Source organism: Balearica regulorum, chromosome 5 (assembly GCF_011004875.1).
Source record: "Balearica regulorum gibbericeps isolate bBalReg1 chromosome 5, bBalReg1.pri, whole genome shotgun sequence".
In the NCBI taxonomy this organism is placed as follows: domain Eukaryota; kingdom Metazoa; phylum Chordata; class Aves; order Gruiformes; family Gruidae; genus Balearica; species Balearica regulorum.
In genome coordinates, this window is record NC_046188.1 from 44,546,625 (window position 1) to 44,574,516 (window position 27,892).

A 27,892-nucleotide genomic window follows, 5' to 3' on the forward strand; every position below is an offset into this window, starting at 1 on the left:
ATACAGAACAGCTTGACTGGGGATTGGGCACTACTAAAAGTGCAAAGATGTGTAGAGAACAGGTATCTGCTGCGAAGGGAATCAGATGAGGTTTCGCCTGTGTGATTCACAACATCTAAGGCAGGCCAGTGCTCCTCTTAACCCAGAGGTCTTGTCACAGGAGAAGATGATGAGGTGCTAAAGCCTGTCTGGCTCTGATCCTTGTTGTTTGCTAGGTCAGTGTACTGAGTTGTCCCTCTGGGAGGTTTGATACAGAACTGAACAAGTGACACTTCTTCTGCCTGCTTGTGTATTTTGGCTGCTACCGCCCTTCCAGGAATCTGCACAGACTGCTGCCATTATCCGTTTGTGAGATTTCAGGATTGTTTGCAGATTTTCAAACTCAGGAAAAAGGAAAACTGAAAATGAAGCCAAGGGGCCAAGCAGAAGTGTCACGGAGATGTGACAGAAGTGCTGTGTGGAGGCAGAAGGGACCAGGAGGTCTTCCCTTCTTCAGATGCAATCACGTATAGTGAAATTTCTTGCAACTAATAGCTTCATATAACAAATTGAAGTGGGAAATCAGTCTTTGGAAAAGAAGCTTAAACAATTCTGCCAAAAACTTCACAACAAAGTCTTCCAAGTTTCCAAAATATGACGGAAAATATCCTTCGGGGTCAGCAAGCTGAACTACAAGCCCTTCCCAGGACTGCAAGCAGAAACACAGAAAGATGGATCCGTTCCAACAGAGGCTGCTGGGACCAGAAGCAGCGAGGGAAGACGCCACAGCAAACCGCTCCCACTTCACGCGCGGCACGGTCCACGGAGGTGGGTGGCGGCTGCCGCCGGGCAGGGCTGCCATGGCCCAGGTGCAGTTCAACGCCTGGCTGATCCTGTGCGTGTTTGCTGGATGCCAGAGGCTGACAGGTAGGCAGTGCACCTGCCAGCAACGCGGCTTCTCGGCTTGGCAAACGGTGGGGCAATGCCAGTGACGCGACACTTTGCCTGCTTCTTCAAATACGATCAAGCGCTTCAGCTAGCTGTGCTGGCACGGGAGAGAGCTGGAGTCCCAGCTGGGGGTGTTCGCTGCGGGGAGGCATTTGTACCTACTTGCAGGAGGAAGACCTGCTGCTATTTTTGGTGTCAGGGAGAGGGTTTTCTTGGGTCTCTGCTGACAAAGTCTACTCCTGCAATAATATTTGTAGGTTTTCTAGATGCTTTTTTGGGGAAAAAAGCAACTGTTGAATGATAAAATAAGTAAGGGACCATTTTCCCATCTCCAGAGGATATTTATGTTATTATTTCAATACATTATTTGTTATGCTTTGTTTAATTTTTGTTTTACCCTACTCAAAAATCTAACACTGCATATATTTATGAGACAGTTAATAGAAACAGCAGTATTTGGCAGCTGTTCAACAAATTCCCTGACTTTGCAGCCAATCAGACGTCTGTCAGTAGAGGGATCTGTGAACCTAAGGGATCAGTTAGCAGAGAGAAGCCCAGCAAAGAAATTTTCAGATGATGTAGTATTTTTACCTGAGCTAAAAGCCTTGCTGGCACGTCCATGGAGGAGTAGGAAAGAGCAGCTACATCCCTGCTCACATTCCAAAGCCACAGCTGGCTTGGATCAGGGAGCCTGCAGCTGTACAGAGAAACAAATCTCGGCAGCCTGGGGGGTGGCAGTGCACTTCTTCAGGCAGCTTATACATCTCCCTGGAAAGCTTTAATCAAGAATGGAAAGTTGGAAGCGGAGTTTGGTAGTAGTCATCACACACATACAGTATTACATCATTTTTCTACTTTTTATAAGCACCTGCTGACCTTAAATCTCGAGTACTCAACATAAATTCTCACTCTTTTTTATATAAAAAAGCTGTCATCCATATAAAAATGAAAAAAAAGGTGTCAGACAGCTTACTGTTTTATATGAGCTTTTTGCATTTCATGTTTCTTGACCTGGAGGATGAGTCTGTAAGAAGTGGAAGAGGGTCTTGGCTACATGACCACACTGATCAACACAGAGAAGGGAGGAGATGCAGCCTCCCTCTCACAGTCCTGCACTGAGGCTACTTGTCCCTCCTTTTTCACAAAGAAACAAATAATAAAGGCAAAATAAATGCAGAAACTTAAAACGATAATAGTGTTTTAAGTATTAGTAAATGAAAACTGAAGAATTTTTAGGATTGATGTGACTCTCATATTAATAAACTCCCCTTTCTCTGGCCTTGTATCCATTTTCCCAGTTTAAATTATGTAGGTTGGCCCAGCAAGGAATTAGCTGGACGTGAGAAGAGCCATAATGGATCCGACCGGGTTTCTTTTACCCCGACACTCTGCCCCGCAGTGGCAGATGCTCAGGGAAGAACTATAAAACCAGGATAAGCATCAGGTTATGTTTCCACCAGCAGGTCGAGGAGCCTCCCCACACCTGTCTTCCGTTGGGCAGCATTACTTTCTCCAGCAAAAACTGCCAAGCAAGCAAAACTCATCAGTTCAAAACCCACCCATACTTGGCATGAGGGGCTTCCTTGCTGCCTGTCAAAGCAAGCACCTTTGCTGCCATACACTTTAGCTCTGTTGGCAGGATTAAGAGCTGTTGTATCCAAAATTTATGCTTGCCTCCCTTAACCACTTCTGCTTCTCTTAAAAAGCTTATTTTGCTCATCAAAATCCCGTGGTCAGCATCTGTCATGTTTGGCAAGCTATGAGTGGCAGCTCAGAAATATTGAAGACATTATTGACAACCGAATGCCAAACATAAACAGGAAGGGCTGTGGTCTTGTGCTACCAAACTCTGCCTGATGTCTTCCAGATGAACATCCTCACAGCAGGGATGGTGCCGGCGCCAACACACCCCATCGTGGCCCAGAGGATGCTGACATCATGTTAGAGGTCTCCTGGGCGCTGGGGGCCCATGGGCTGAGGCACTATTAGTGCCTGTGCTCCCACCTGCCTGCACGTAAAAACTCACACGTTCTGCTTGTTCTCATCCCTGCCGGATTTCTGGAGTGCCTGGAAAATGCCTCAGCGATGCCCTAAGCGCGTTTGTGCTCCCTCTCATCGCAGGGTGCAGCTAGAGGGGGCTCTGACCCCCTCCACGGCACCTCACACCTCCAGGGTGGGACAAAGACCATCCCCGCTGGGTTAGGTGACTCCTTCACCAAGTGGCCAAGCCCCCAACCCAAGGCGGCTGTGCCGGAGAGCCGCTGCGGGAGGGACTGCGGTGGGAGAGGCAGGGTGGGAGGCGAGAGCTGGACGGGTCCCACAGGGAAACAGAGGTGTGGGGCCGGTCAGAAAAGGGGTGTGGGGCTGGTGGAGAAGGACATGGAGTGGGACTAGGCGGACCGTGGGCAGCGAGTCAGGGAGTGGCCGTCTCTCGGTCCAGCCAGATTTGGCAGTGTTGCAGATGGCTTTATAGCTCGGTTCTAACTGGCAGAGGGTTTGTGCTGGGCTTCCCGTGCGCATGCTGCTCTTCTCTTCCAGATGCTCTGGGGAGGGCTGGATATTCAGGCCAACAGGACAATCCGACTGCGGGATGAAGAGCTGGCCTCCCTGCGCCCGGCACGGCAGTTCATGCGGATTTTAGAGGATGAAGTTCCCAAAACACCAACAGAGATTGAGCAGCATCTGAGATATTATTCACTGACTGACACTCCCTTGCCTCTGTCAGAGTTTGACCGTCTCCTTTTCACCAGTGTTTACTGTGCCTATCAGCTTCGCTCCGTGCAGGGTCTGGATAAAAATCTCTGGATTAGTTTTTTCTCTCAGCTGGTCGATGAAATGTTTCGTGATCTGTGCAAGGGGCTTTGCCCTGCAAATACCACCCTCCTCCTGGCTTCCTGGCCCTGGAAGGAGAAGCCTTTACATTTAGCATCCCTGAAACATTTCTATCATTCTAACCTGGCCAGGACCAAGAGAGACACTTAATAAGGGAAACTGCCGTAAGGAAAGGATACAACTGACATCGGCTGCATCCTTGGTTGTTTTGAATGCTCTCCACGTTATTCAGGACTTTGTACAAATACACCACACCTTTTTGTCCTGCTTTCTGCATTGCGCTGGCAACCCTCTAAGGATTTATACGCAAGCTTTTATTTTGAAATGAAATAGGACAAAACTAAGAGTGTTTTTCACTCTTTCCAGTTTTTTTCTTTTTTTGGTTCTGTTTATTTTTGGGGGTTTTTAAGTGGGTTGTGCTGAAGGAAGTAGTGCTATTTAGATGTGTTATCTATCTTGATCACTGACGCTTACTGGGGAGATGCCCTGGCAGGTTTTTTCCAGGATGTCACCCTGGTGTCCTGGCTGACTTCATTTCAGATAATTCAGTTCAGCCTCCTTATATTCCCCCCTGTGGTTTCAGCCAAATACAATATCTTTTCTCCTCTCCAGTAAGCAGTTATGCAGATTTTGCTGTGTTTCATGATATAGGTCACATATTTAATTTCAGCTTTCTGCTCATGTGGCATCACATTTTATGTGTCCATAGTAATTTCCCATCTCACATATTAATTTTTCTTTAAAAAGCAACCTGAAAATGTATGTATTCTGTGAAGCTTTCTAATATTTGCGTATCGTATTTACACATGTACACTGCTTTGTGTCAGTCATCAGTTTGGAATATACTTCTTTAAATCTCATTTAAATTCCTAAGGATCATGACCTAGTTATTTCTTCAGCAGATTTTAGCTCTTCTATGAAGTTTTTTTTGTACAGCTATGGCACTTTACAAGCTGAACATAATAAATACACAGTCTCTATCCTCAAAATGAGAAATACAATTATTTTATAGAAAGAGATCATTAACCTTTCTCTGTCTTACACATTGCAGTGTGGAATTAAATAAATGTAATTATCTACTCGAGAGAGTTTTGATTTTTTTTTTTTTTCTACTAGGTTTCCCACTGCCTTTATAGGTACACTAATTTTGAATATTCATTGCATGTGCTTAGATGATGGGATCCATAATTCCCTTTCTATCAATATAGTCTTAATTTTCCATGCTCAACAAAGGAGGCATGTGTGACATTCAAAGTGGGAACTGCAAGCTTTTGACCTAGTTAATCTTTTTCCAAGCTGTTGTTGCCCAACAGATGGAGAGGAGAAATGGTGAGGCAGGAATAAGAAGCCTGGAAGCAAGATGCCACAGAGAATGGTTTTACAGGTCAGGTTGGGGCTATATGACAGGAGAAGAAGAAAATAGATTTACACACTTCATAAAGCAGGTTGGTTGTTGCTTCCCTCCCCCCCCCCACCCCCCCCCCCCCCCCCCCACCCCCATAGGATGCAGGAATTAAGATTAGCATTGTGCTTGAAGTATAACTTCTAGTAAACTCGTGTCCCAACCTCTACCCTTCATCCTTTTCCCAGCTATGCCCCCAGTCTTTAATGCGTAGGATATGTACGGAGTGACCAAGGCAGGGAGTGGCTGCAGACAAGTCCAGTTCAAGCAGAGAATATCATCAAAAAGCTGAGCTGGGAGGGCACTACTGCATGAAAATATTGTCTTGCTGGGGCATATACAGTCTGAGCTATATGAATGTCTGGGTAAAGGTTGAGGACGTTGGCTTGGAGACTCAAATGCAAATACACTGCTTTGAATTCAGGATTTTGTTAGGATCAGTTTAAGAGCATTGCTATCCGTTGAGCAGATTATACATTAAATTCAAGCGATGTCACAAAGTTTTGTGCATGATCAAGATGATGCACTTTTGCAGTTTATGTATTTTGGGAGACAAACCAGGGCTTAGCTCTACTGAAACAGCACCAATCGCACTAGGATGAAGCCTCCAGCCTCCTGCTTTCCTCCTACCCCCCTCGGTGGATCCTGCCATGTGTCCCAGGTGCCCTGTAGGAACACATCAGGCCCCTCTACAGCCACACCGGTCTCTTTACAGCAGCACTACGGCTGTAGTGCAAGAGAGTACTGGAACACAGATGCTGAAAATATCACTTAATGGTATGTTTGATCCCATTTGCACTAGGTTACTGAAACAGCATATGGCAGGTTAGCCATACCCTTGTATTCAAGGAGCTCATTTCTGGACAACATAATGCTCCTGCGTCAGCACTGCCATTGCATGACATGATACTACTCACATTTATACATTATGAGCCTGCTCCTGACCCAATTATTAAGAGATTTAAAAATACATTTTCTATTCTTCTTTCTTATCTTGCTTCTGAGCTTTCAGAAGATGGTTCATTCATAAATTTGAGCCCTCATCCTTTACTACAAGGGCTAGAAGCCTACTTTTTTTGTGTGTTTCTAAATGTATTATTTTCATTAAATGGAAGCTCTGATTCTCAAACACAGCTTCTTGATTTCATCAACGTCAGATTAAGAAAAGCACCAAATATTGTGAAAATTGCAATAAAATCATAAGAGGCACCAACACTTCACACACATGAATGGTAAAAAGGAGTGTGCGCAGACAGATGGGCCGCTCATACGATCACCATGCTTCTTTCTCTCCTGAACTGGTACCTCAGGCAGTGACAAGCACACAGGTCTCACAGGTAACAATAAATTCAAATCTGACAAAATTTTGCATCTTTTGTATTTTTATTACATTCATTTTCATTACATTTATTCCCTCCCCAGATATGCAAGGAAAGTCACCACATCCTTTGCGTTCTGGATGCTGGGCACCTGCAGCAACATTACAGTGGTTCTCTGATCCCCAGCATCTCACTACATTGGCCCACCCCTGCCCCAAAACTACCTCATGCTTTATGCTTAAATCAAACACCAACACAGGACACATACATATAACCTGTAAAGACCTTTCTATGGATGAACGGCAGACACACGGTGGTCCTGCAGGCAGGGCACAAGCGTGCAGCGTAAGGAAAGCACCGGACACAAGATAGCATGCTCAAAGTAGAAGATGATATTCGAAGAGGAGCTATACCCAAGTTCATGGCACCTTGGCTTTCTTATGCTCCTTTCACATCTACATTTAATTATTTGACCCTTGGGGTGAACTGGCACCTGGAAGCCGCTTTGGCTGAGCCTCTGAATAGATCAGGAAGCCCGTGAAGGTGATGTACTTGCCATGGTTGCTGTAGGCACCATAGCCATCGTGCTGATGACTGTAGAGCCAAACGGTGTCCCCATATTGCAGAGGCAACATGATACTCTGGCTCTGCATCTCCCGCCTCTTGGAGTGGTTGTCATCATAGATCATGGCCTGCACCTCATTGTGGTTCTTCATAAGTTTCACCGACATAGTCTTAAAGGGCATTTTGCCAATGGTGAAGGAGAAATAGTATGCACCAGGTATACGGCATGAGAAGATGCCAGTGGAGGAATTGAAATCTTTTCCAATGTTCACAAACTCTGTGTCAAATGTGATTGGCTCATGCTGGGTTTGCTTGTCATCTGTGCCCAGGAGACTTTGTGAGCGGGCAACAGAAAATGCAGAGCGAGGGTCTTGTTCCCTGTTTGGTTCGTCAGATAACACTTGTCGCTGTGAAGCTTCATTCTGCTCTCTGGGAAGTTGCTGAATACTGTGATGGTGTGGCCCCAGCTCTTGTGAACTAAGAGCATTCTGGAAAAAGGCAGAAGTGTCTGGATAGATTAGGTAGCCATTGAAAGTTGTATAGGGGCCCACATTGCTGTAAAGAGCATACTTGGGATCTCCATGTAAACGCAGCCAAACTGTGTCACCATAGTCAAGCTGCAGCATGGCACTCTGGCTGGCTACCTTCCGTTCCTTGCGGTGATGTTCATCATACACAATCACTTGCACCTCGTTCTTGTTTCTCATCAGCATGACAGACAAGTTTTTTTTGGGGTATTTCCCAACAGTGAAGGAGAAGTAGTAAGCTCCAGGGATCCGACAGCGGAACAATCCAGTCTTGGGATCAAAGTCATTGCCAATGTTCACATACACTTTGTCAAAGGTAATGACCATCTCAGAGCTCCCTTCCATGCTGCTGGTTCTGGCCACAGAGAAAGCAGAGCGAAATTCGGTACTGGTGTCTGCTGGGAAGCCATCTGTAGGCAGAAAAGTCACACAGCAAAGGAAGCCAAACAGGATCTGAACCTTCAGTGTCATCATTGTATCTGAAAGGAAAAAGAAGCATATTTTAGCAGGAATCCCATTAATTTCCAGCTCATACTCCAGTTGGAACTCAGACCTGAATCTTGTTAAATAGACGTGAAGACCTATGTCCAAATATTGAGACATTTCCAGCGCATTCTCTGATCCGTGTATGGGACCATCCCTCTGTTCAGATCCCAGCACCATTTTGATATTTTCCTAGCGAGACCTGGATCTTTTTTCCCTGTACTCCTAGGAAGTAAAAGAATCTTCTCCTTTGAAAGCCTGGCTATCCTACAGCTTGTCTGCAAATCACTGTGTTGCTCACAATGCAGAGGGATCTCAGAGCTTGCTGGGACTTTGCCAGAGCTCCCTTTTGTAGTGCTTTTATTCATAAGACCAAGAATGAAACAAAGCCCTACACAGACCCTGTATTATACAACTGAGATACAGCTGAAGGGCAGGGAGAAGAGGACATAAGTTCTAGAGATTCCCATGCAGATGCCATTCCCTAGCGCTGCGCTAGCTGTTTCATGGGAAATGGAAGCTGGAAGCCAAGTATGTTGGTAGACCCCATTATTCAGACAGACTTCACCATGAATCTGTGAAGAGTGTAAAGAAACTAGAAGGTGGCGGCTGTTTAGGGAAGGAAGGAAGGAAGGCAGGAAGGCAGGCAATGGAGAAAATTAATGAAATGAAGAAAAAAGAACGAAACCAAAAGATAAATAAAAGGCAAGTCTCCCAAAGTATAGAATCCCTGAGAGAGAATTGAAATACCAAAAACAGGGAAACAACTCCCTGTCTGGATAATAGACCAGCGAGAAAAAACTTCTTTGACCTTTTAAAAAGAGGGATAAGTTAGGAGCTAATGGGATTTTCTGCTTCCAGTTTCTGTGATTTTTTTTTTTTTTTTTTTTGGGACTGAGGCCAAAAAATCATCTATTAGTGCTTTCAGGCTGAAAACAAAACTGCCAGTCATTCCAGTGAGAAGCTTCTCTCTCTGTCACCTCTCTGTGCTTATTAAAATATCATTCAGGCTGGGAGGCAACTGCCTGGATTGCAGTCTGCCCCATCTGTCACCCCAGAACTGGTGCCTTGCCAGCCTGCAAACAATGAATTCACAGACCAGCAGAACAGGAGCAAAACATGCTACTCATTGGGGAGAGGAGTGAAGACAAATCCTGAATTAAAAAGGATAAAGGGGTAAATATTTGAATCAACTGGGGTGGCCTAGTAATAGAAGTAAAGCAGATGGAATCCACATAGACTGTGAGGTGGCAATGGGACCCTGTTTTGGCAAGATCTGATACCTAGAATCACTCACCAACAGAAATTCAGCTTGACCTACAGTCCCTGCTCTTTCATATTTGAGAATAAAACTGAAATCTGAAATGCAGTTCTAATAGATATGAACCCAAGAATGAATTAGATTCTCACTTAATTACCTGAAAGTGACACATGAGCAAAGACAAAAAGAAGTATCCATCCATGTCCTAATTTTACATTAACTCACTTCTCTCACAAACTTCTCAGTATTTTCCTTCATGTCCCTAAATTCAGAATGTTTTTCCTGCTTCTCCTGAACACATCCATGGGACCCCATGGGCTGCACTGAAGGGTGTTGAGAGAGCTGACTGATGTCACATTGAGGCCACTGTCTATCATCTTTGAAAGGTGATGGAGATCAGGTGAGGTCCCTGGTGACTGGAGAAAGGCACTCATCTTCAGAAAGGACAGGTGAGACAACCTGAGGAACTACAGGCTGGTCATCCAGTTAGACCCTCACTTTGGTGCCTGGGAAAATCATGGGGTGTTCTTGGAACACATTTCTAGGCAAAGGACATGACATTTAGCATGAGTTGATCAATTGAGGGTAGATCATGTCTAACCAAACTGATTGCTGCCTTGTGAGAAGAGACCAGTGGATGTCACCTACCTTTTAGCAAGGCTTTTGTTACAGTATCCCAGAGCATTCCTGTATCCAGGTTGTGATATTACAATCTAGATAAGTGGACTACTAGATGGGTGAAAAACTGGCTGTGTTGTAAGGCTCAAGGGCTAGTGTTTAATATTTAATTTCAAATGTCCTCTTTAATATTTTTTATCAATGACCTGGAGAAGGAGACAGAATGTCCACTCATCAAGACTGCAGATGACATGAAAACAGAGGGTTTGCCAGTTCATGTGGAGGCACAGCTGCTATTCAGAGGGATCGAGACAGGCTGGAGGAATGGACTGAAAGGAAATTCAGCAAGGATGAATGCAAATTCCCGTACATGGGATGGACTAACCCTGTGTGTTGGTACAGGCTGGTGACTAACTAGCTGGGGAGCAGAGCTACTGAAAAGGATCTAGAAGTCCTGGAGAACAATAATTTATACCTGAGTTAGTGCTGTGCCCTGCAAGTAATGAAGGCTTACAGCACACTGGGGTGCATCAGCAGAATGTAGCCAGTAACAACAGGCAGTGATTATTCCCCTTTAGCTGGCACTTGAGAGACACTTGAGAGACTCCAGAAGAGGGCAGCCAAGATTGTTGAGGTCTGGAGCACCCACTCTGTGAGAAGAGCTGAGGGAAGTGGGCTTGTTTAGCCTGGAGAAGAGAGAGCTTTGGGAGGATCTAGTAGTAGCCTTCCTGTACCTATGAAGAAGTTACTGAGATGGCAGAGCAAGGTTCTTTGCTGATGTGCATGGTGGGAGAATAAGAGACAATGGTCATAAAATCCAAAGGGGAAGGTTCAGACTGGACATAAGCAAAATAATTTTATGCTGAGGGCAATGAAGAATGGAACGGTTTGCCCAGAGAGATTTTGAAATCTCAGTCCTTGGAAGTTTTCAAGACCGGACTGGATTAAGCTGTGAGCAACCTGGTCTTCATTCAGTGTTGCCCTGCTTTCAGCAGCACTTGGACTACAGATCTCCTAAGTCATGATTCCTGATTCTATAACTGATTCCCATAACTACTGACTTCTGACAGTTGAAAATTCACTCCCTACTAACACTAGCCATGACGCTTACATGGAACTAACCAGCTAATGGCAGGTCTGACAGACAGACCAACTTTCATCCAGCAAATTAATTTAACAAAGCATTTTCAATGGAACTATTAAGCCATAGCTAATTGCCATGCATCTGCTTCCATGCTGTCTTTATTTTTCCTCACTTTGGCATTAGTTTGTGAGCTCCTCAGGGCAAAGACTCTCTCTTCCCATGTCTGTACAGCGTTTGGCCACTGCTGCCATTTAAACAATACCAACAGGTCCTAACATCCCACCAAGAACTAAATACCGAACTGTCACACTGTGAGCTCAGCCTCTGGTTCAGCAGTATTATTTCTGCAGAGTGCAGAGCGCTACATCTAGCACAGCAGGCTCATTTCAGCTTCCAGCTTAGAAAACCAAGCCCTAAAGGCAAACTTATAAGGCCTATTAGATGTGTCTGATTCATACTCATCCATTGTTACTCCAATGATCACCATGGTGTGGCTGCAGGATGACTGTGACATGGCTGCGTGCTCTTGAGACAAGAAATGACAGGGAAGGGTTCGGCATTTGTGCTTTTAGCCACACTAACCAGCCTGCTTCTAAAGTGCTGCCTGTGCTCCAGAGCTCGCTCAGCGGATCCGGGAGTCAGGGAATATACTGCAAGCACATCGCTGCTGACCCAAAAAACACAAAAAGACAAAACAGTTTAATCAACTCTGTAGTGAATCTGACCTTATGTTCCTTCAAATGACCACTATCCTTGTTTCTGTCCCAAAGTTACTTCTCTGTAATAAGGTCACTTATTGAAGTTTGGATCACTCAGTTACAGTTGCAAGGACTCTGCTGCTGCAGTGCCTTATTTTATCAGCTCTTCCCAATAACTTACTGGCTAGTCATTTAAATAAGGCATTTGATTATGCTGTGTTGCCATTAGCAAGATGTTTCCTTGACAGCTCCCACTCACCACTTTCAGGACTATTTAGGTTCTTCATCTTTTTAAAATAATTTAGAAAGCATCTAATAACTGCCTCTCACACTAAACCAGTCTAAGAATAATTTCCCAATCATTAGGAAGACTCAGCTAGCTACAGAGCTGTCATAACCAGAGACAACTCATGACAACTCTTGGACTTGAATATTAGCATAGGAAGTCTGAAAGATAAAGCTTCCAAAATGCTCTGTTGCTTTCCCAGTACAAGTTGAAAAGTGGGTCTTCAGCATGGGCCATGCATGTGTCATACATAGCAGCTATGTTATTCTCATTAACATTTACATATGAATCAGGGCCCTACCATTCCTTACTGTGGTAACACCACAGAAGGATGTGATGAAGCTAAGCAGGCTCAAGGGATAAACAAGGTATTCTACTGCCTTTGCACTAGGCAGGACCAAGAGGGACAGCAGCCCACAGGGAAGAAGTCAAGAAACTAATTTTGGAATAGGAGGCACAAAACACATGATGGAGCTAAACAGTTCTCAGAGGCACTGACATTAAATTAATGACCTGAAAAGAAAGGGCTAAAATGGTAGTGACTCACATAACAGAACAGGAGTTGCAAATCTTTTTTTTTTTTTTTTTTTTTTTTTTTTTTTTTTTTTTTTTCAAAGAAAGAGACAGAATTCACCATTTGCATGATCCAGGAAACTTTAATAACTTTGTGCTTGCTGGAGGTGATTTTTCTGTCCTGGAACAGAATCAATCCACCACTGGAAAGACAATTAACTTTACTCTTCTATTGAAATCCATGGATTTACAAAAGGACTTTCAATAATAGAAAGGTCACCCCATTTCCAGACTTGCAGGCCAGATCTTCTTGTAAAACTCACAAGGGTTTTCTTTTTATTCCAAAATATTAATGAACTAGATTCCCTAGTCCTACCTTAGGCAAGAGTTCTTTAATTTCAGTGGGAATTTTACCCAGAAGATCACTGAAGAATGAGATATGAAACAAAAGTGAAGCAGTGCAGTTGGATTAACTGTTAGTAAAAGTTCTTAAAATCCTGTAAGCTGCAAGAGCAAAGCCCTGTTCTTCATAGCTCTCACTCTAATATTTAAGGACAGCTGCAAATGTTTCAATTATTTGAATCAGTGAAAGCCTGTGTAATGAACAGCCATCTTGGACTATAGTTAGCAAGATTTTTTTCCCCCAGATACCGCATACTGTCTGTTCCACTCATGCAATACAGATTAAGAGCATCAGATAATGATGCAAATGCATCGCTTCTTCCAACATCAAGGAGAAATTAATTGTAGCAGATCCTCAAAAGCAAAATCTGTATAAAGAGTACTGTGTGACAAAATCAGGGACTCACTTACGGCTTCAGCCTTTCTCTGCTTTTGATGAATGCATTTTTTTGAATTCTGGAACAATCCTGACAGGTAAAACATTGTCTGAAGCATTCAGGATGCTTTTTGGAGACTATAAGCCACGCTTTGAATGACAGAACTGTATGGCATTAATATAGAAAGTACTTAATTTTAAATGTTTCCTCAAGTCAAGAGAGTCCTTTAACATAATAAACCAGCTTCTGTGTACTCAAAGATCTCTGGATAGACAAAAAAATCTTTTGAAGTGCCTCAACTCCAGCCATACTCAGGAAAAGGAAATGGAGAGACTGTATTTTGGCATAAGCCTCTAATGTTAGCCTGCACTTCAGAATATTAATTAAACCTACTATATTTCAACTGAAGCCCTAACAACTCCGTTTAAGCTAAAATGATGACATATACAATGATGTATATTCACTGATCAGAACGGAAACACGATAATTCTGACATTAAGATTTTTCTTCCTATAGCAAGGAAGCATTGAAGGAAATTTATTATACACATTTGAAGTGCCAGGGTGACACACTGTGTCTTCTGTTTTGGCTGCTATGTATATTTAAAAAGATATTCATTTACGCAAAGTGGTGTTTAAGTAGAGAAGATGGCTGAATAAACCTTAGGTGGGAGCAAGGAGTTATTCTGTCAGACTAATGCCTTAATTTTTTAATATATTATGTTATATTATACATAATTAATATTTTTTACATCCTTTTCTAAATGAACAAATTACACAAATCCAACTTTCCAACACATACACACTTCTCAAGTAAGCAAGATTAAAACCTGTAAAGCAAAGAAACATACTCTAACATTGATCAGAGGTGAAAAAACAGAAAACATTGTTAGAACATTTGAGTTTAAACCGCAGTTCATAAAATGTGTTGAATACTATAAAGTTGTTCTGCACATGCAGTTAAACAAAATGTTGATAAGCTGTCATTGAAATCACACCAGCAGTAAGTAGTGAAAAAAACTCGCCATTGCTGGGAATGAGTTCAGTGATAAATGTTTTTTTGTGAAAGCATAGGCCAGAGAAGACTGGAAAACACAGCTTGAGAAAGCCAGAACTCTGTTGCTGTACAGTGTTTATTTAACACTACTAGCTTTAGACATAAAACACTGTGACCATTTCAACAGCAGGAATTTTTGCATGGATCCAGTTACAGTTACAGTAATGACAAAATTAAACCATCTCTTTTCCCACCCCAAAACTAATTTCCTTTCTTAGCCTGGTTTATATGTGCATTTCTTTCTCCTGGAGTGCACAAGAGATGCTGAGCCTGTGGAATGAGGTTTGTTGAAGCATCCCATCTCTCCAGAAGGAACCGGATTGCTGCACCAGAAGGCAGATCCCACTGACATAAAGGATTAACAGAGGCAGTCTGGCCTGGAATACTGGGAGGTATTTTGATAGGTGAAAGAGTAACTGACACTTTGGCAGCATATACCATAAAGATTTCAGTTAAGACAGCAAGAGAGGAAGGCCCCAAAAGGCAGATTGGCCAGTGCAAAAGTTAGCTCTCAAGAGAGAGAAAGGCACAAAGACCTCAGAGAATGGAGTAGAGGGCAATTTCATTGTTCCAGGTGGCTGGGCTGGAAGCCATGTAGCAGGAGGACTTTTTCACACAAGTCCTGTTTTTTTTTTTTTTTTTTTTGCTTTGGCTGTGGAGGTAAAACCATATGAAGCACCGGGATGCTGCCTGACAGACTGCCCCAGCAACAGACGTACTGGAGTGACAGACACCTTATAAGGATGAATGCTGAGCACAAGCAGTGCAATTCAGGCTATTCCAAAGACAAATGGGAAATTATTATTTAAAAATTAATAAGACTTAGTTATGGGGATGATTTTATTTTAAACTTCTCACCTTGCTTACGATATTTAAACTATGGTTGTCTGCAAAGAAGCTGGTAGCCTGCTGAACTGTACATTGCTGGACTCTGCAGAACACCTTTTAAAAGATGCTCACAGTCTAGAAGACATAGGATAGGGGACATGGGTAATAACAAGCAAATGTAGCATAAAATTTCTTACTTTTACTATGCTATTATAAAGTCTGGAAAAAACCCCCAACAAACCCTGCAGGATTAAAGGTGCTAAAATGAAAGAGTCAGCAAATAAGACAGTTCCATTTCATCATCTGACCAGCTGGAATCAACAAGCAAGATCCAATTAGTACCACAGCAGTGCTAAAGGAGAATGTGAAGAGGAAGGTAATGGCTACACAGACTATGAGAGACTCTCTTAAGAGGCAATGAGGGAGAAAGTTTAGAAGTGTCTGCAGAAGACATTTCTGGGTTGGAGACAAAACTGGCAACCTAAGGAAGATGCAGACGGGTTCTGAATCACATACTACTCTTGTGATTTTTATCTTTTAGTAAGAGTTTGGGCAGGAAAAAGATGAACATTTTCCCCAAGAACTAATGAAGCATGGGGACTTTACAGATAAAGAATGAAAAGGCTGTTTAGACAGCTCCACTGAACACAAGCTTGTTTTTTAGGTTTTCCTGAAGTGGTGGTGTAGCTCACATCATTAGGGACTTTTTTTTTTTTTTTTTAATCTCTGCATAAGAATCAGTAGGCTAAACTGAGCTGTCAGTGGAAGTGGAAACACTAGGTGGGCAGAACAACACTGGAATCAGTACTCTGGAATCAGCTCAGATTCTAACCCCTTTACTCTTTCTCTTTTATTGCTATGTACCATGGCTCAGGTTTTCTACCCCATTTCCTTCCAGTGAAGGGAAGTTCAGCTCGTGGGACAATTCCCACTCCTTCTGTTAACAAATGAATTTCTAGTAACAGTTCAGAGGCATAAGTATAGGTGGTTATTGTTTGATTTTTTTAAACCACACTTTCCTCTATGCATCTAAGCAGCAGTTTCCTTCAATGCAGCTGATATTGAATATTTTCATCCTCCAACCATGCAGACCAGAAGAGGAGGTTCCTGTGCTGTTCTCAGAGTTGATGCCCTATTTTTCAATTTTCTTTCAATCCTCAGTTATAACAAATGCTTATAGACATTAAAGGAAATTTCATCAGGATGAGAGTAAGTGTTCCAGTTAAACACAGGCTGTACTGGCTTTCCTTCCTGTTCCATACTGCCACTTTCATTCACATATCCCATCATCCAGCAGACCTGTCAGGTACAGCACCATCAGTTGGGAAAAATCTTGCAATGATCCTTTCATGTTCTCCTCTCATTCTCTCATTAAGAATAAAACCAACTGTTGATAGTAGGTTTATTTGTCCAGGAACTAATAGGAACCTGCGGAACCTGCCACTCACAAAGGGGCACTAAATAGGAAAGTAATTTTGACTGTCTATACATTACAGGAATCCTGTCGAAGACTGTTGTACATGAGATTGTGGAGGTATTATAAGAGATATTGGAACCTGTGGTATACTTTCATGGTTTGTTCATTGTCCTCTCTGTAAAGGTTTCATGTCCTCAATTTCCATTCTGTGAGTCTGTGCTCCTGCACCTTGTATCAGCCAATATATGTTTGTAATTTAACTAATCCAAAAAGGGAACAACTTTTAGATTTTTCTTGTCTGTTTTTTCCTCTAGCTGCATAGCCACACCTTCTCTCTTTCTCTCTCTCGCTTGAGTGGTCACATAATTCTCATTTTTCCTGGAACTCTGCCTGCAGTAGTTGCTTCCAACCTGTTCCCCCACTCACTGGAATGCTGCCCTCCAGTCATTGCTTTAAGACCTGCCACATCACCCACCTGGGTAAAAGAGGGAATATGCTGGTTCTTGCTGGTTGATCATCAAATCACAAGTTAGGATGAGCCTGTGGAGTCCAATAATCATCCCCTAAAGGAATTAAGAGGTAGCTGAGTGCCAGCTGGGATTACATGCAATGACAACAAAAAACATTTTTGTTTCCTGGTCATGTCTGAGCTCACTGACTGCTAAGAGTTGATTTAGCAATGCAATCAAAGATGTTCACAAGTTGGGTAACTCTGGTCCCCCTCTTGATTACCTGCAGTTAACAGAAAACTTTCAGAATGGATGAGATTCAGTTCCCTTTGCTTGACATATCAACTTGTAACACTATGTTTTATCAATGGAAACATAATTGCTTTGGTCTTTTTACCCATCAAGGGCTGTGCTATAACATACTTTGAGAAAATGTCACATGGTATTGACTGGTATTTTCTGACAGTAAGCTTTGAAAATCCATCTGAAAAAAACTATCTGTACTAGGGCATTTGCCTACAGGAATGCTGCTTTCCTTGGGAGTTTTTTTTCTTGTCTTGACAGGTAAGGCAGGAAAGCATGCTGTCTTTTAACATCTGCCATCACACTCAGCCAAAAAAAATCACCTTCATTTCTTTTCATGCCCTGCTGTTTCTTCACTGTGAAGATACTCAGAGAACACTGAATTGCACTGCAGTGCTGCTCTTCACTGCCAACATGCTGCAACATCTCAATTTGGAAATTCACTGAGCTCTAGTTTAGTAAAGAAGGTGATCAAAGGCATTAAGATCTGTATGTCTTCCACTTCTGCTCTGGCATCTTCCTTTCTGCTCCTCCTGCTGGGTCAGGACACAGGCCTGGAACTGGAGAATTGAGAAGAAACAACCATCATGTGCTTGGTAACAAAGCAGAGGCCAGCAGTGTTCCAGAATGAAAACTCTCCTCTGCCAAACTCTGGGGAAAGGGACGTGTCAATCAAATCCCACATATGCTAATAAGTCTTTTTTCTGGTCCTGTTCTCTAATTGTCTGACATGACAATCCTGTTGCTTTCGTACCTAGTGAATTGGTAAACAGATCAAGAAACGAGCATTAAAAGAATAATCATTGCACGTGACTACTCCCATTTTTGTCACCAGCCAATCTCTTGAGACACAGACTTCCCCTGGGTGGTACAGATGTTCTTGATTAACAATGAAATTCTGCAATACACATAGTGCTCTTCAGTATCAGTTGCTTTTCATGAATCATGTTTATCAAATTCTAGGCCTAGTAGTATTCTTTCTTTCTGTTATGTCTACATACACAGTTAAAAGTAGCAAAATAAGTTAGCAAAGTTAGTCATTGTCATGTTTGTTAATACTGACCCTTCCCAATCAGCAACATGCAACTCCCCATTTCCAGTGGGCTTTCTTGCCAAATCCCTCATAATGAGACCTCTCTGAGGAATGCCTATAGACAGCTAGAACCTGGGCCCTTTCGATTTTGTAGCCATTTCACTAATGACTATTTCTCAGAAGGCTATAACTGGTGCAAATGACACACCCCAAGGCCGTGAATTCATAGCTGATATCTTCAGGAAAACCCCAGTTTCTGCTTCCATGTTTTAAAGTCTAAGTATATTTTGGTCTGTGGATTTAATCACCTCATCATCATCTTCAACAGGGAGCTATGAAGTTCCTCTCTTAAACCCTGTAGAAGTCAAGTTTTCACAGTTGTGCTTTTGAACTTAGATTTTTCTGTGACAATCTGACAGAGTCTACCACCCTGGCTGGAGGGACAGGGAGTTGCTGAACAATCTTCTCAATGCACACATAGCTTTACAAAGTTTTTCCATATCTGCTTTCTGGCTTTATGTTGTTTCCAGTATTTAAAAAATGCCAGTCCCCTCATAACAGCAGTAGAAATGCTTATGTAACTATTTCTGTAAAACTCCATATGCACTGGGAAGCTGCTGGTAAAAGGCTTTGGCATTACCATCAAAAAGCACTGCTGGACACTGCTGTTCACTCATCAGTTCCTCATTCACAGTGAGAAAGCGCTCAGAGCCTGTCAAGTGTTCACAGATTCCAGGCTCATCTGCATGACCAGCCAGTTTCCTCCTAGGCAAAATCGCCTTTGACAGCTTGAAGCTGCTGCCTCTGATTTTTGCTTATAGGAAAAGAATTTTGCTAAAATACTGAAATAAAGGCTGCAGCAACCCACTGGTGGGTTTTACATAACTTTTAGAACCTAACTGGACATTATGTAAAAGGAAAGAAAAATGAATTGACATGAAGGATATGGCTGCTCTGAACACTGCTATGCAGATGCTTTATTTAAAGCAGGCTTGGATATCATTACATTGCATTAAATATGCAGCTCATACTGACAGAAGTGCCATTTGCAATAGCCTACACAATTTCCTCGCAACCACGCTGAGAAATTTCAGCCAGGCACCCTGAAACCAAATGTTCACATTCAGTTCATATTTCAAGCCAATGCTCCCTCTACTCAAATTATTTCAGTCCCCTACCTTCCTTCTAGCTACCGCTAACACCTTTCCTTTTCAAGATGATTATTAACAGCTTCCAACGGGAGATTACCATCTGCAGAATGCCCTCCAGCATGTTCAGTGGTTTTCGGCCCAGCCTGTCTCAGATTTCCTCCCCAGTTTCACAGAGAACAATCCCTCCACCTTATTGCCTACTCCTACTAGTAAAAAGACTTTTTACTTTAGCTGTCCTTTGCTTTATCTCCTTCCAGAACCACCTTGTTCCCAAACTGAACCTCCTTTAGCAGCGGGTCACAGTAAGACTTCTTTTGAATATCCTTTCTGTCTCACAAATAAAGACTGGGTTTCATATGCTCATATGAGAAGTTGTTCTGGGTTTGCATGGCAAAGTTTTGGTAGTGGGGTGGGCTACAGGGGTGGCTTCTGTGAGAAGCTGCTAGAAGCTTCCCCTATGTCCGACAGAGCCAATGCCAGTCGGCTTCAAGACGGACCCGTCGCTGGCCAAGGCTGAGCCCATCAGCAATGGCAGTAGTGCCTCTGGGATAACAGAGTTAAGAAGGGAAAAAAAAAAAACCCCAATGGGGGCTTTTGCAGCTAGAGTGAGATAATGTGAGAAAATTTGCAGACACCAAGGTCAATGAAGGAGGAGGGGGAGGAGGTGCTCCAGGCACTGGAGCAGAGATTCCCCTGCAGCCTGTGGAGAAGACCATGGTGAGGCAGGTTGTCCCCCTGCAGCCCATGGAGGATGATGGGGAGCAGATATCCACCTGCAGCCCATGGAGGACCCCACGCCAGAGCAGGTGGAGACACCTGAAGGAGGCTGTGGCCCTGTGGGAAGCCTGTGCTCGAGCAGGCTCCTGGCAGGACCTGTGGCCCCATGGAGAGAGGAGCCCACGCCAGAGCAGGTTTGCTGGCAGGACTTGTGATCCTGTGAGGGACCCACGCTGGAGCAGTCTGTTCCTGGAAGTCTGCACCCCATGGAAGGGACCCACACTGGAGCAATTCATGAAGAACTGCAGCCCATAGGAAGGACTCATGTTGGAGAAGTTGGTGGAGGACTGTCTTCTGTGGGAGGGACCCCACGCTGGAGCACGGGAAGAGTGTGAGGAGTCCTTCCCTTGAGGAGGAAGGAGCAGCAGACACAAAGTGTGATGAACTGACCCCAACCCCCATTTCCTGTCCGCCTGTGCAGCTGTGGGGGAGTAGCTAGAAAATTTGGTAGTAAAGTTGAGCCTGGGAAGAAGGGAAGGGTGGTAGGAGATGTTTTAAGGTTTGGTTATATTTCTCATTGCTCTACTCTGTTTTCTTGGTAATAATACAGACAAATTTTTTCTAAGTTGAGGCTGTTTTGCCTATGATGGTAATTGGTGAGTGATCTCTCCCTGTCCTTATCTCAATCCATGAGCTTTTCATTATATTTTCTCTCCTCTGTCCAGCTGAGGGGGAGTGATAGAGCAGCCTTGGTGGGTACCCGGCCTCCAGCCAGGGTCAACCCACCACAGAAGTAAAGAAAGCAAAGGGAAGGATAGGAGAAGGAGCGATGAAATAAACTCAGGCAAAGCAGTGCAAGTCCTTGGGTGGAAGGGATGTGAATTTACTTTGAAATATCTAGGGCATCAAGTGACTGGCTTTCTAAGCAAATCATTATTTTTCCAAAGTGTTCAGGCAGCAATAGAAGGTGGGAGCAGGGGGAAAAGCAATCAGAGCTTATAGAGTATCACAGTTTATGCTCACATGTCCCAGAGTAAATCAAAATACGAGGATTTCCATCAGTTTATGGATAATTCCAGTGTAAAAGTGTTTAAATGACACCAGATTATAATGCTAACATGCTACATTTCACTGAGCAACAGCTCCATGCAAACAGCCTTCTAAAAAGCACAGCCTAATTCTTAATTTTCTCCTTGTCTTGTTCATTCAACATAGCTTCTTTCCAGCAGTTGCTTTGCAGCCTTTCAGTCCCAGAGAGCATCTGTTTTCATAGAAAAAAATCCCTATTGCTTGGTTGGTCTAAAAAACACTTTCAGTGTCTAAAAAAACTCCTCCCAGTATGTCTTTAAGAGCTTTCCTTTTTGTCTGAGTGGAAAGGTCTAAAGCCTGAGGAGAGAGAAAAATCCTTCTCCCTTCAGAGGATTAAAAATTTCTTTGGTTGGACGCAAAAGGTGTTCTTTTCAGGCTCTTATGTGCACCTCACCACTGCAGCATCCGAAAGTGATGATCATTGCTCCCTTATTTCTTTCTACCTGTCTCCTCACAGAGATCCAGCATTTTTTCACCATGCACAGGGGACCGTCTGTTCCATTTACATTAAACAATGTATGTTAAATCACGAATACTACAGGACCTAGATTTTCTCTAGCTGGAGAAATGCCTAAAACCATAAATTGTAGAACTATGCTTTATTTTATTCCTATTCTGAATTCCATTATTTTATTTCATTTTATCTCTACAAAAGCATTTTTGGACTACAGTCTTTCACTCAAGGAGTAAAATACTAGAAGAGTTTGTATTTTCAGTTCAGATCATTTTGCTAACTGCTAATCCTCATTCATTTTTCTTCTTCCATATCATTGTTTTCAGTATTCATACACTCGGTCAAGCATCTGCTCCAGGGAAATCAGAATGTCGCGTTCCCTATGTCTTCTCCAAAAAGAGAGACCTTTTCTAACTGACTTCTAGTAAGCTCTTACTTTTCTTTCAGGTTCTTTTCAGAAAGAGCTGCACTGTGTTTTTGATGCTGTGCTATCCTTGGATATCGGACAAACATCAGAACCGGGCCAGTAGACAGTTTTTATTTCATCTACATGAAATGACCATGTCGCCTTCATAAAATGATAGAAGAATGGCCTAGAAGACAACTTAAGATGTCAAGTAGTCCAAGGTACGTTTCCATGATAGGATCACCAGCATAATTTCATTCTTCACAGATAATTGTCTAACTTGTTCTTAAAATAATGGAGCCTCCACAAGCTCTCCCGACCAAATATTGAACAGTGTTTATTATCCTAGGTCCTAGAAAATTATTCCTGCAGTCTAAAACAATCTTTCCTTCTGCCACTTCTTTCTTTCTGCTCCATCCACCATGAGGCCAAAGAAAAGATCATTCCCTCCTAAATTTTGTGTCTGAAGGCTGTAATATTCCCCTGCCAGCTTTCTGGTCTTTGAGCTAAATAATTTGTTCTTTCAAATAATTTTGCAGGTCACGTTTTTCAGACCTCTAATGAGTCCTGCTGCCCTTGTCTGGACTCTCTCCAATTGAATTGCACCTGTCTCAAAGTGTAATAACCAAAACTTCACAGAGCCTCCAAGCTGAGGCTTTAGCAATGCTGAACAGAGCGGGAGGATTGCTTTGCATGTCTTCCAGGCTATATGTCTTTTATATATCGTAGCAAGATGTTTGCCTTCATTTGCAACAGCATGACATTGACTCATGTTCAGCTTGTGATCTATCATAACACTCTGTTTTCTGCAGAGTTGCAACCTTATCATTTGCTTCTCTCTTGTGCTTATGCAGTTGATTATTCCTGCCTTATTGCAGCACCTTGCATTTATCCCTACCGAATTTCATCTAGTTCTTTTCCTAGCGGTTCTTCCAATTAGTTGGAATAATTTCTAAATGTAATCTTTCCCTCCATCATATTTCAAGTTTCACAGATTTATGTCCCTGGCAAATGTGATACACCCACTCTTTATATTACTATCCAGGTCATCTAAGAAAACACTGAACAAAAGCAGATCCAGGACACACCGACACAGCTATTCTATCAGTTTTAAGCAGCTTCTGGCCTCTCTGAAGGACTGGCAGAGACTAAAAGCACACAGATAATGAGCTCCGAATCTTCTGAGATTATTTAAAGAAGATCGTCCTGTTCAGAAAATCATGTTTACCCAGTTTATAGCCTCCTTCATCTGCTATGCCCTGTGCTTCACCAAAGCAAATATATAAAATTAATGCACAACCACAATCAAGATTCTCAACTTTTACTTAAAAAAAACCCAAATGAAATCTCTTACTCTTATGCCACAAAAAATCTTTTAATATGTGAAATGAACAAAAGCCAATTCTGTTAGAATCTGCTGGAATACTGAAACAATGATAGGGAAAGATGTGATCAGCTTTCTTCATAGACTTAAGGATATATTAGAAATGTCAACATTTATTACATTCACTGTAGTTACACCAGCAGCACGCACTGACTGGAAGGGATGCACCGAGGCAGTGAGCTCATTTCAATGAACTAAATATTTTCTTTGCATCTGCCCCTGACTAAAGGACTGCAGGGTCCTTTCCTCAGAGCTCAAACGCCAGCCGTGGTGGTCACAAGCAGGCACTAACAGATAGTAAGCCTTTGTGTACATATGAATAAAGATGATCTGGTATTCCTCCTGACAATAGTAGCTTGACTCTCTCATTTGGCTCTAGCTCTCACTCCAGTAACCACTTCCATAGTCTCCCCAGATTCCTTAACCCAATATGGATGGTTTTCCTGGCATGGTGGCTTGGGCCCTGGCACAGCATAAAACATGCATGGGATGAATTAACCAGCTGGAGGGTGAAGAGGGAGAAGTAGGACTTTATGAATTTGTACTGTTTCCCAATGGGGCCCTAGTAATCAATTATTAGCCTCTGGAGTAGCCACTTAGTGCTTGCTCTGTGATCATCATCTGATTCTAGCTGTGTTACCTCTGCTGGAAACCTCAGACCTTTGATTAGATGCAGCAGGAGTTCCTCCTTTGTTCTCTAACCTGTCTGAAGGAAGTATGCAACTAGAGCGAGGCTTTACAGGGACACGAAAGCACTTGGAGCGACAAGGGACTGACAAGAGAGCCAGCAGCACAGCAGTTGTGTATTACTGGCTTATCTCATTGGAGCATCAGGCAAATTTCCTTTCCTGGGATAGGGGCAAAGAAAAAGGTAAAGGAAAGCTGAAAGAAAAACAAAGTCCTGACTTTACTTCAGCTTGGATCTGCTGGGCAATGGGATCTATACTAAATTTCTGTGTGTCAATCAAGACATAAGAGCTAAAGCTTTTAATCTCTACTGACCGAAAATTGGAGTCAGTCAGGTAGATTCTTTCAAATAATGTATGACAAACTATCAAATTTCCAAGCCTTAGTGTGTCTTCCAAGACAGTAGAAAGATCCCCACCCCTACAGACTAGTCAGTAAGATGTAATTCTAAGGCAAGTGGAACATCATTTTCCTTAACTGTGCACCTTGGAGTAGAACGCACACTTCATACTTTGAGCAGTTAAAAGGATGGGTGAAGGGACGAGTTCAGGAGTAAAGCCCACCAAATTCTGTCATCTGACCTCAGATGCTGGTAACAAAGTCCAAGACTTCAGCATTTTTAAGCACTATTTTTTGCTTGATTCTCATGCCTTAGAGTCAATGTAGAGATGAGTATCTCTTGGTAGGATACGTTTCTCAGCTGAGAATATGATATTCTCAGAGGTACTCTCACCTTGGAAATCTACTGTCACTAGTAGATTAGCTCATTTCAATGCTCTCTGCCTATAACCATAAGAATGTGGAAATTTTGACAGAATGACAGTGATCACTTGGAGGCTCACTGCATGTTCACTTTGCATTAGCACCAGCTTCTTTTTCTCCTGGTCTTCATATTATTGGGGGCTATGCATAGAAGGTTCCAGCTATCTTGGCTCTATACACCTTAGACACACAGTATTTCTTTGTGTGGCTGTGTTCATCTAGATTATATTTGACATAAGAGTCAGTATTCCAAGTACTGAGGATCAACAATCGGTCTTGCTGCTGTTTGGAAATATGTCTATTATTAAAGTGGAGAATATAAGAGCTATCATACACATATTTGACTACAGGTCACAGTATAATTATCCTATATTTCCACAAGTATAGCTCCTGCCATTGTGGGTCCACCCAGCCTCCTGTAATTTGAAAATATGAATGGTTCTCAGTTTATCAATGAGCACTTTCTGGAGAGCACAGCACTACGGACAGATGATCACACTAGTAAAACATAAATAACAACGAATGGGATTCCAAGGTTTGGTTCCAACGTATTTCATTTCTGCACCTGTTTCTTTATCTACAAAACAGAAAATGTCTACCACACTGACAAATTATCAGATTTCAATCAATTCCATGTTGAAGCCATAGGTTCTCCATTATGGAGATTAAATGTGCTTTGAAAGCTTTGCTTATTCCAGGCGGAAAATATGAAACTCATTTGTAGAGCCTAGTACACTAATCATTCAGCACTCCGGTCTCAGCTTTATTATGGCTTTCTAGAGGAGAACAGAAGGAATGTACAGGGCAATGCTGCCCTACTGGGAATTGTTATTCTTCCTTGACATACCTTTTACTGTTTTAAATTAACCCTTAAGAATAGCTAGACAAGCAAACAGCTGTCATATGCCTAGATAGGACTGCAGCCTCATTGGCAAAGTATTTCAAAGTCTTGTTACACATCATGTCTCTGGAGAAGAGAAACTGCAGAAGGTTGCAATAGCATCAGAATGAATAATTGAAGCATGTCTCATTCAGTATGTGCATAAACTGAAGGGTCACAATGCTGCCTTCTAGTCAGCCAGCAGTGCAAAAACTCACCAAGTGTCTGATAGAAACATCATTTGGAGATGCTGACCCACTTCCCTGGAAGCTTTAGGGAGTGGGTTGAGGAGATGACCGTGGGATTGCCAAGTACACAGAGAAGGATTAAGCTAAATTATCTGAGAGAAAATTGTACATTACAGAATCAGTCGCATATGCTACTCTTGGGAGAACCCTTAGGAATCAGTTCCCCCGGGAAACTAAAGTAGAGATCCATGCAAGATTAATGCTATTTCCTACCTGAGAAACTGCCCCTGTGGGAATATTCCAGGATACCCTTCCCCATGGCTAGCCCCTGGGAGGTTCTTCGACCTCGGCTCCATGCTAAGCAGGAACAAAATTTCATATCCTTTCCCACATAAACTCTACCCATTCAATATTGGAAATAAAAGACGTGGATGGGGGGTGGGTGGGGGGTGGAACTCCGGCATTTCCCGCTATTGTCCAGCCTCTCAGCGGGGTTGGACAGGGAGCGCAGCCAGCCCGGGCGGCCGTCCGCGCCCTGCCCGCCGCCTCCGGGGGCCACGGGCTCGGACACCGCAGCGTGTCCCGAGCGTCCGCCTTCGCAAGAACCACGGCATTCGCCGTGAGAGCCTCGACGGCCCCTGTGCCGCGACCCGGGCACCGCTCCGTACCGACGGCCTCCCCACAGGCCCTCCTCCCAAAGCCCCTGTCCGGCCGGCGGATCCCAATCCCCATCCCTTCCCCTTCAGGTGCAGCCCGACCCCGCCAGCAGCGGCTCCCCCGGAACGGTACCTGCTGCCGCCCCGCGGTGGCGGCTCCGCGGCGGCGGTTGGCGGCGGTTGGCGGCCGCTGGCGGCGTGGGGCTGTGCGCGGGGCCGCGGCGCTGCCTGCGCACTGACAGCTCGGGAGCCGCGGTGGCGGCGGGGGCCGGGGCTGGGGAGGGGGGCTCGGGCACCCAGGGCTCCGGCGCCGAATCAGTGACGGGAGGAGGGCCCGGGGGCGGGCGGGAGAGGGGAAGGGGAAGGGGGCGGCGAGACGAAGAGGGGCTTGGAGCCCCTGTCACAGCCGGCGACGGGTCGGCCTCCGGGAGGCGACGACGCCGGCAGGCGCTGCGGGCGGGGGAGGAGTGAGAGCGCCGACACGGGAAGGGGCGGCGGGGCGGGGCGGCGGTGTGAGAAAGCCGGGCTGGGCTCCGCGCTGCCTTCCCGGGAGGAGAGAGCGCTGGAAACCGGCGCCCTGGGATTATGCACCAGCCATTCACCACAGCGGCGCCTGCGGCGGCAGGGCGGGGCGGGGGGGAGCGCCATGCCCTGCTCCCCTCCCGGGCCAAGCCGCCGGCGGGAGCACCGGCCGGTGAGGGGGCGGCGGCAGCGGTGGGGGACCGACCGGCCCGCGGTGGGGTGGCGGGGCGAGAGAGCAGTGCCCTCCAGTCCCGGGTGAAGCGACCCGCGGGGCAGCGCTCCCACCCCGGCGGTCCTCGAGCAGGTTGATGAGGGAGAGGTAACAGCGTTAGTTAGACTAAACGATGTAATTGAGGGAAACGACGTGCTTTTGGCTACCCGAGACCATGTTCATGTCTGACCTGCTCTGGAGATTTGCGAGCCCAAAAGCTTGTCTATAGACTAACTGTGTTATTTGGTCCAACAAAAGCTCGTTTCTCTCTCTAGAAAGCTTGGCTTGCCGTAGATCGTCACCTAACAACAAGGCTACTACTTGTTCCTTTGAAGGTCGGCATTGATTTTTGCTGACAGCAAAATAGCAGGCTTTTCACGTTACTGTTCTATGTTGAAGAGCAAAT

General features: G+C 44.0%; 2 protein-coding genes across 3 annotated transcripts; one reads left to right on the plus strand and one right to left on the minus strand.

Annotated features, from left to right (window-relative positions):
• Positions 1–695: 695 nt before the first annotated feature.
• Positions 696–4,843, plus strand: FAM180B (family with sequence similarity 180 member B). Its single transcript, XM_010303097.2, has 3 exons — positions 696–906; positions 2,795–2,874; positions 3,466–4,843. Exons 1-3 carry the CDS (start codon positions 711–713, stop codon positions 3,907–3,909), a joined length of 720 nt encoding a protein of 239 aa, XP_010301399.2. The 5' UTR covers positions 696–710; the 3' UTR covers positions 3,910–4,843.
• Positions 4,844–6,525: 1,682 nt separating this feature from the next.
• On the minus strand, positions 6,526–27,307 carry C1QTNF4 (C1q and TNF related 4). 2 transcript variants are annotated; one of them, XM_075754658.1, is made up of 3 exons: positions 26,887–27,307; positions 17,070–17,157; positions 6,526–8,050 (listed from the first exon to the last, which is right to left on the minus strand). In XM_075754658.1, the coding sequence occupies exons 2-3, from the start codon at positions 17,152–17,154 to the stop codon at positions 6,942–6,944; spliced, it is 1,194 nt and encodes a 397-aa protein (XP_075610773.1). In that variant the 5' UTR covers positions 17,155–17,157; positions 26,887–27,307; the 3' UTR covers positions 6,526–6,941. The 2 variants fall into 2 exon arrangements, with proteins under 2 accessions (XP_075610773.1, XP_075610774.1); XM_075754659.1 differs by lacking the exon at positions 17,070–17,157 and having other exon boundaries at positions 26,887–27,306.
• Between the last annotated feature and the right edge of the window lie 585 nt (positions 27,308–27,892).